Source organism: Juglans microcarpa x Juglans regia, chromosome 8S (assembly GCF_004785595.1).
Source record: "Juglans microcarpa x Juglans regia isolate MS1-56 chromosome 8S, Jm3101_v1.0, whole genome shotgun sequence".
Taxonomy (NCBI): Eukaryota; Viridiplantae; Streptophyta; class Magnoliopsida; order Fagales; family Juglandaceae; genus Juglans; species Juglans microcarpa x Juglans regia.
Window position 1 is genome coordinate 14,764,401 of NC_054609.1, and position 8,362 is coordinate 14,772,762.

Below are 8,362 nucleotides of genomic sequence, written 5' to 3' on the forward strand. Positions count from 1 at the left end.
TAGTTATTTCGCTGGAAATAATTAATCATAAATAAGCAGTTTTCTTGCTGTGTATAATAAATGTAAGTTGATGACTGAGAGAGAAAATGATTGATTTCGAGATCAAAGCGTGAACTACGAACTATTGTGGGTAAATTATATTGACTTTATATTGCCCAAATCCGTGGAAAGTTCAAAGTTTACCGTTTCTTGCCATATTTTCATTGATCTAGGCATTTCTTTATCATCAGACCCAAATGATCCCCTGCATCAAATAATTATAATAATACAAATAGTTTTTCAATTTTGTTTCTCTCAGCAATAATCAATAACAATTAATATTGCTTCAATTAATTTATATTAATGAAGATGGCAACCACGAGTAGTATAAAAGGTGGCCTAGGTAGCAAGGATTTGTGTATGTGCATGCAATAAGGAAGAGAAATTCATAAATGGAGTTTATGATGATCATCTGTTCGATTCTTGCAGTTCTGTTAGGTGTTTATGTCTTTGTATTCCAATTTCTGAAGGGATTCAATGAGTGGTATTATGTTGATAGGCTTGGGAAAACACAATACCCTCTCCCACCTGGAGATATGGGATTGCCTTTCCTTGGCTCTCTCCCAGCCTTCCTCAAAGCTTTTCGATCCGGTGACCCTGAATCCTTCGTGCACAACCTTTTTTCCAAGTCTCTCTCTCTCTCTCTCTCTCTCTCTCTCTTTCTCTCTCTCTCTCACACACACATGCACACACAATCTCGCACAAAAATACTAAAACACATGATTCAAAGCATTTATGGTGGCAGCTTCTTGCAAAATGGTTTGACATTTATGCTCTGATAGCATGTAAAATTGTTAAAAAAATAGTAAAACTGAAAAACAGAGAACTTGAGAAAAGAATCTGAATTACTTCTCATTAACTTCGTGTAGATCATAGCTATACATGAAAAGCATCTATTTATACACTTGTGATTGATTAACATGACTATTCAATGCTTGACATCTGGCCAACTTAACTTATCTGCACTTAACGAACTTAACTATCAACTAACAGCTTACTACTAGATGAAGCCCTTTGTTTGGCTTCTCGGGACTTTAGTTCCAATTCTTCTATGTGATTTTGTATATTCCAACAATTCTCCCTAGCTAAGTTGTTGGTCGTGGTTAGAATCCCTTGAATGAACTGCTAATCATTAGGGTCTAGCTAGTTTCTGTTGGATGTGGGGGCACGTGTCCTGATATATTTTGATACAAGACATTTGTGTCACGTTTACATCTATTTGGTCCAGTTCTAACAAGAATTAGACCTAAGCCAAACCCATGCATGCAACTCTTAACCGATTGGCATGCATGTCTCATATGTACATGCAAGCTGCATGGTTTCTTTGCACTCTAAAAAGTTTAATCATTATTCTTTTGAACAAAACACAGGCACGAACTAAAAAAGTGAGAGTGGCTGCAACATTAATATATTTTAGTCCTAATAGATTTCGTTTTCATTACAGATATGGAAAGATCGGTATCTATAAGACCTACTTGTTTGGAAGCCCCTGTGTTATTGTTTGCAGCCCAGAAACATGCCGAAGAGTTCTGACAGATGACGCGAGATTCAAACTTGGTTATCCTAAGGCCACAACGATCCTTGCAGGCCGTACATCATTCCACAACCTTTCAGGGTCTGAGCATAAGCGCCTGCGGCGATTAACCACAGCTCCTATGAATGGCCATGAGGTGCTGTCCGGACATATTGACATGATCGAGGGCATTGTGGCAACTGCAATGGAAGAGTGGGCTAGCACGAATAAGCCAGTTGAGCTCTTAACTGTGTTCAGGCGGGTTGGATTTGAGATCATCACGAAGATTTTCATCAGCAGCTATAGCGAAGCTGTTATTTCCTCAATAAAGAACTCGTACAGTGACCTAAGTACTGGAATGAAGTCTCAAGTTATTAATCTCCCCGGATCTGCATTCCGTAGAGGTTTGAAGGTAAAGATCAGTACAATTATATACTTACATCATGAAAATCTATTTTTCATGACATGACATCTTATGCATACGACATGTGTACTGTATGTACGTATTCCGGAACATTTAGGATGGTGAATTGAGATGAGATGGATTAAGATAAAACTTGAAAGTTTAATAAAATATTGTTAGAATATTATTTTTTAATATTATATATTATTATTTTGAAATTTGAAAAAGTTGAATTATTTATTACATTTTGTATAGAAATTTAAAAAAATTGTAATGATGAGATGAGATAAAATACTTTTTTCTCTCTCATCATCTTGCATCGATCATTGAATAGTTAGCTATTCTATATATAAAAAAAGTTTGAATATGTGCTACAATTGCTATATATATATATAGTATATCCATTAGAGTAATTTTTGATAAAGTTTAAGGGTCATGTATAAGTTCTGCACACTTTTTTTTAAAGAAAATGATCCTACAAGGAAATAGATCATTTCTAGTGATTTTAAGATCGTTGCTAATAGTCCTTATTTGTAGCGATTTTCAATTTACCATTGATTTTTTTCACGAAATTGGAAAATGCTTAGGGAGATCACTTTTGCGGCAACTTTTATAGTTATTGCGGCGATTTATATCGTCGCAACAAGATACGGTCACTATAGCGGCATCTTATTTCGGTCGAACTAAGAAAATCACCACAATAAATAATTTTTGTGGCCAACATTGGAGCCGTAAAAGTTATTTGTGGCGAAGTAATACTTAATAGAGGTGAATTATAAACGCCAGAGATATCTTTTTAAAACTCATATTTTTCCTCTTATGTCTTTTTTTTTTTTCAGAACACTTTTAACAAAATAATTTTTTTATGTAGATTTTAAATTTATCCATTTTTTAAAAAAAATGAGCATACTGGCCTGCATACCCTAAAACTACAAATACATATAATTTCTCATCCTATTGGCTAGGAATTGTCTGAAGACCCATATCCACATGAGTAGAAGTGTATTTATGAAACAAATGGGAATTCATAATGGTTTTGTCCAGGCACGAAAGGAACTGATCAAGATCTTTCAGTCCATACTAGAACAAAAGAAGGAAATAATCGCCAACAATTCCAATCAAACAGAGGCAAAAAAAGATCTGATGGATTTACTTTTGGGAGTCAGAGATGAAGAAGGTAGAGGATTGGAGGAGGAGGATATCATAGATATATTGATCGTGCTAATGTTAGCTGGACATGAAAGCTCCGCACATGGTGCAACGTGGGCAGTCATCTACCTGTCCCAACATCCTGAGGTCCTTAGAAAAGCCAAAGTGAGTAGTACGTACGCTGTATTACTTACTGATCTTTGGAACAGCTTAGAGCATTAGCATTGGTCTATGCATATGCATATGCAAAATCACCTCTTTTGCATATCCACTTTGTCATTCAAGTAAAATTTCTACATTGGTTTATGCATATTTGAGACAATATTATTATTAATTTTTGCTAAAATCAATTTTTTATATATATTTTGTAATTAGCATCCACTACATACATTTGACATTAATAATACAAATGCAATAATAAAAAATATAATTTTTTTATATATTATATTAAAAATATAATAAAATGAAAAAAATATATATAATATATCATAATAATAAAATGAATATGCAGGTGAAAGTTTGTTGTGTTGTTGAAGGAGGGAGAAAAGGAAAGGATTGTAAGAGAGGGAGTGGGAGGAGAGAGAAATAATGATTAAAATATGATTTGTAGGGTGAATAGTGGTTATCCAAATTTGGATAAGTACTGTTCATATGTAGCTAAATATTTGGATATGCATAAGTTAATGTGGAAGATTTTAGGACCATATTATGCAAATATGACTTTATATATGCATATACATAAATCAATGCTAATGCTCTTAAAACATGCATTTTCATGATATCTGAAACTTTTATTTGGTTCTTTAATTTTTCTCTTCTTTCCTTTTTTTTTTCTTGGTAGTAGATATATATAAAAAAAGGAAATACTTTTTCGATAAGTAATTATATAGAAGTAAAAGAAAAGAAATTATCAGCCATCATAAGATACAAGGCTAGTCTTTAAAATTGAGATTATTTTTAATGAAGTGACACAATTATCTCATTGGTTGAGTTTAAAATAAGTTTTAACACATGCATATACTACAAGAAAAAAGTGTATATATAGTGCTAGCTGGTCAGTTATATATAACGAAAATGATATTTTTCTATCAAAATAAATCAATTCTCATTGTAAATAATTATTTTTATCAAAAATAACTTATCGTAAAAGTTATTCTTCTTGTAATGATACATAATATAGTTGTAAAATAATTATAAATATATCATTTTCATAAGTACTTGTCATGCATAAAATACAAGCTAGCTGACAAGTCTTTAGAGCAAAAAAAAAACAAAAAACAAAAAAAAAAAGTGTCGGAGAACGTACGGCATTTATGGGTACATGCATGCAAGTTTACAGATCGACGTTGATTAACTTGAAGTCTAGCTAGCTGTAATTGACGAAGAGCTAAGCTCTTGGAGATGACAGAGACATTCTTAATTAATTAAACTGACACGTGGTTGTGTTTTTCAGGAAGAGCAAGTGGAGATCGTGAAGAGAAGACCTTCTACACAGAAAGGCCTGAGCCTTGACGAAATAAGACAAATGAATTATCTTTCCATGGTAATATATAATATGGATCATATTGGACTTAATTAGTAATTAATTATAATTAGGAGCTGCATGTGAGACTTTTTTTTTTTTTTTTTTTAATTTAATATCAATTAAATAAATAATTAGCTAGATTCGCCCTTTGCATGTGAGCTAATCTTATCGATCTTGTCATAGATAGACTTAATAACAAGAGAATCAGTCTATACTAAAATAACAGAATAGTATTGGAATAATAGTAATTATTATTATTATATGGTCAAACATGTATTGTCTGTTGAACGTTTAATATCTAATGTTTCTAACAAGCTGCATAATTCATGATACTCTTATGCATGAATTGCTTAATTAGGTAATTAACGAGATGTTGCGCAGAGCTAGTCTCTCAGTTTCACTTTTTAGAGAGGCCAAAGAGGACGTTAACCTCAACGGTCAGTTATTCCATTCATTATCCCATTAATATTTTCATACGTCTAGTACTCTACCATGCACACATATACATATATATATATATACACACACATATACATATATATACGCGCGCGCGCGTATATCCTCTTCAATGTAATCATGATCTTAAGGTTTTCCTTTTTTTTTTTGTTTGTGCGTGAAGGTTATCTGATTCCGAAAGGATGGAAAGTTTTAGTCTGGAACAGAAGCGTTCATATGGATCCCGAACTCTATGAAAACCCAAAACAATTTGATCCTTCCAGATGGGATGTAAGTATATCTTTGAATTGGATTGTTAACTTTTGTTAAACAAAGAGGTAAAAGGCTTGTGTAAATACAGTACTAGTACTACTTCTTCTCATTTCTTCTGCAATAGGTACACATGATAACCTGGATTTACTGAATTGTTATTTGCTTGACTTGTGGGTAGAATAATTATAAGCCAAAAGCAGGGACTTTCCTTCCATTTGGAGCAGGAGGTAGGGTTTGCCCTGGAAGTGATCTGGCCAGAATTGAGATCAGCGTTTTCCTTCATTGTTATCTTCTCAACTACAGGTACTGAGTACTTTTCTTGTTCTCTCATTGCAACCTTTAACATTAATTTTGGGAACGATTTTTTGTCTAAACCAATGCAACTAGTGATCCTTGTCCAAGAAATCTTACTCTTTTTATCCATGCATATTGGTGCAGGGTGGAGTTACTTAATCCAGAGTGCCCAGTGACACATCTACCAATAGCAAGGCCAGCAGATCTGGGTCTTGCAAGGGTCATAAAAGTCACATAATCATTTGCATTAGCAAAAAGTTCATCAGTGCTGATCTCTTGTACTTTCCATTGAATAATTGCCCTACAAGCAATATGGACAGAGATATTCTGCCATCTTCTGCTCTCTCTAGATCTCTGTCTCTCTGCACACGCGCACACACGCACACCTTCTCTTAGTACTCTTAGCTTGAAATAAGTCTTGAACTTGTGATGATTAAATTTATATATTGAATAAAAGCACTGATGCTATATATATATATATATATGTTCAGATTTTGGATGAATCTGGACTAGCCATGCACTGTCAATATTTACAACATGCAATGACTACAAAATCCATTAACCTTTAATATTAAGAACAGCTTACCTGCTTAGACCCCCCCAAAAAAAGAGAAACGGTTCAGCAAGAACTAATTAGATCTTAGTTCCCACTTACCACCTTGAACTTGATCTTTTTTTCTTGGAGCAGACGTTCCAGCTGCCTCCACTGGATCAGACAAGAAGAAAAAAAAATTAGAGGAATTGATCTTGGCCAGCTGGGTTTTCCAACATTAATCTGGAAAAAGTTCTGGAAATTGCATCTCCAAATTGCCTCTCAATAGACTAGTTTCCTCCTCTCAATATATATATATATATATATATATATAGCTGAAAAACTACTGATCTCTCCAAACCCAACCTTGAGTTTTCCCGCATGATCTCATACTTCCATTCATAATATTTGCTAATATAGCCATGGACACCCATGTCATTGCACCGAAACAAAGCTAGTATAGCCAACAAAGGCCAGCCTACACCTTCTACCTCCCTGTAATTTCAATAACGATAATATTGCTGGTGATATTAGAAATTATAAAATATAATAGAAACTGAGATGGAGAAAAGAAAACGATCAATAGAATGAGAGAGACTTCGAGTGCTAGATCTTTTAAATAACCATCATTCTTTCATCATGATAATTCCCGGCCTATATAAATTAATGATATATTTATATAGATAGATATATATATATATATTATATATAGATAGATATATATATATATATATTATATATATATATATATATATATATATATATCATGACAAATCAAGTGTAAGAAAAGACAGGTAAAAGCAGGAAATTAAAGAACTTACTCTTGAACAAATAATTATTTTATACGATTGCAACTAGTGAACTTCTTTGCATGTTCAGCATCAGTTCATGTGATATGTCATTCGGTAGAAAAGCAACATCTATTTCAAAACAAGCCATGAGCTGTTTTATTTTTTATTTTTTTTTCTATTCCATTTCCACCTAATAACATATGTTTCGATACTAAATATTTTGAGAATTTTAAAAAAACTTATTTGAAAATGTTATAATTAATAAGGGACATGAATAAAGTATATGACAGTACTGCAACATGATATCATGTCTTTCGGGACGAAAATAAAGTGTTTCAAGGTCTTCCCAATATCACTATCCCAAAAGGTATTTTGGGATGAAATTAACAACTTCATCCCAAAAAATATATTTTGGGACGAACATTTGTTGGACGTTGTTGATGAATTTTGATTTGACCCAGCTTCAGCACGTACGACAACTATTTTATCTTACACACACAACATAAATAATATCGTCACAAATATTTAAATATATTTAATTTAAACTGATTATAATACTTATATATTTTCATGAACATCGAGATGAGTCCATTCAGCATTACAATTTATATGTGATGCAGCATATAATTTTGTCATATTATAATTGGTGTCTGACTCTTGCTACAAGAGACATTTTTAAGATATAAAGTCAATACTAAAATTAGTAATTCCAAAAAATAAACTATATAGAATAAAAAAATAAAAAGTATATTACCAATTTCATAGAGACGCGATGGAAAGATCTTGAGCATGCATGATGATGAATCTTCAAATTTCGATCTATTTGTTTTGTTTATAGAACTTTGCTCCTAGATAGAAGTTATAAATATTACTAAGTGAAAATTATAAATAGGATACGTAATGAATTTATTTAATTTACCTTATATGATGGATCCAATCGGAAGGTTGGATATCCTGAAAATGATGCTGGCGTGCATCTTCCTTGTTCTCCTACCTATTGTAATGCTCATGACACCTCGCCTTATACTTGTAGAATGCATTATACATAAGCTTATCGACAGTCTTATGCTCATTTCCGACTAAAATTTAGTTTGAAGTCATACTTGAAAAAATATATACACAGATATTATCACTTAGAATATTAAATAATATTAATATAAATTTATTATTTAAATATTACGTAACAAATAACGCTTCTTTATAAGCTCTTTCACATCTTGTGGGACTTTATGCCATGAACTCGTAGCCAAAGGTGCAGAAGTCCGTGTAAGAGCACCCACATGCAATGCAAGCCAAGCTGCTGCTTGTCCCTTGCCTCCAGTATGTTCATAAGGAATGTTACCCTTAATCTAACCCACTTTACGATATTTTTCCAACATCACGTCTCTAGTAATGCCTCGACCTTGAT

The 8,362-nt window shown here is 32.8% G+C and overlaps 1 protein-coding gene across 1 annotated transcript; it reads left to right on the forward strand.

The window, feature by feature from the left end:
* Positions 1-431: 431 nt before the first annotated feature.
* On the forward strand, positions 432-5,869 carry LOC121244250 (beta-amyrin 11-oxidase-like). Its single transcript, XM_041142265.1, has 8 exons — positions 432-667; positions 1,484-1,964; positions 3,000-3,269; positions 4,558-4,647; positions 4,988-5,066; positions 5,249-5,355; positions 5,516-5,640; positions 5,776-5,869. The coding sequence occupies exons 1-8, from the start codon at positions 432-434 to the stop codon at positions 5,867-5,869; spliced, it is 1,482 nt and encodes a 493-aa protein (XP_040998199.1).
* The last annotated feature ends 2,493 nt before the right edge of the window (positions 5,870-8,362 follow it).

Coding starts and splice junctions, on each gene's coding strand:
- LOC121244250 (XM_041142265.1), top strand. CDS start 432: ATGGAGTTTATGATGATCATCTGTTCGATTCTTGCAGTTCTGTTAGGT. Junction 668..1,483: donor GTGCACAACCTTTTTTCCAA/GTCTCTCTCTCT, acceptor TTTTCATTACAG/ATATGGAAAGATCGGTATCT. Junction 4,648..4,987: donor AAATGAATTATCTTTCCATG/GTAATATATAAT, acceptor TTGCTTAATTAG/GTAATTAACGAGATGTTGCG.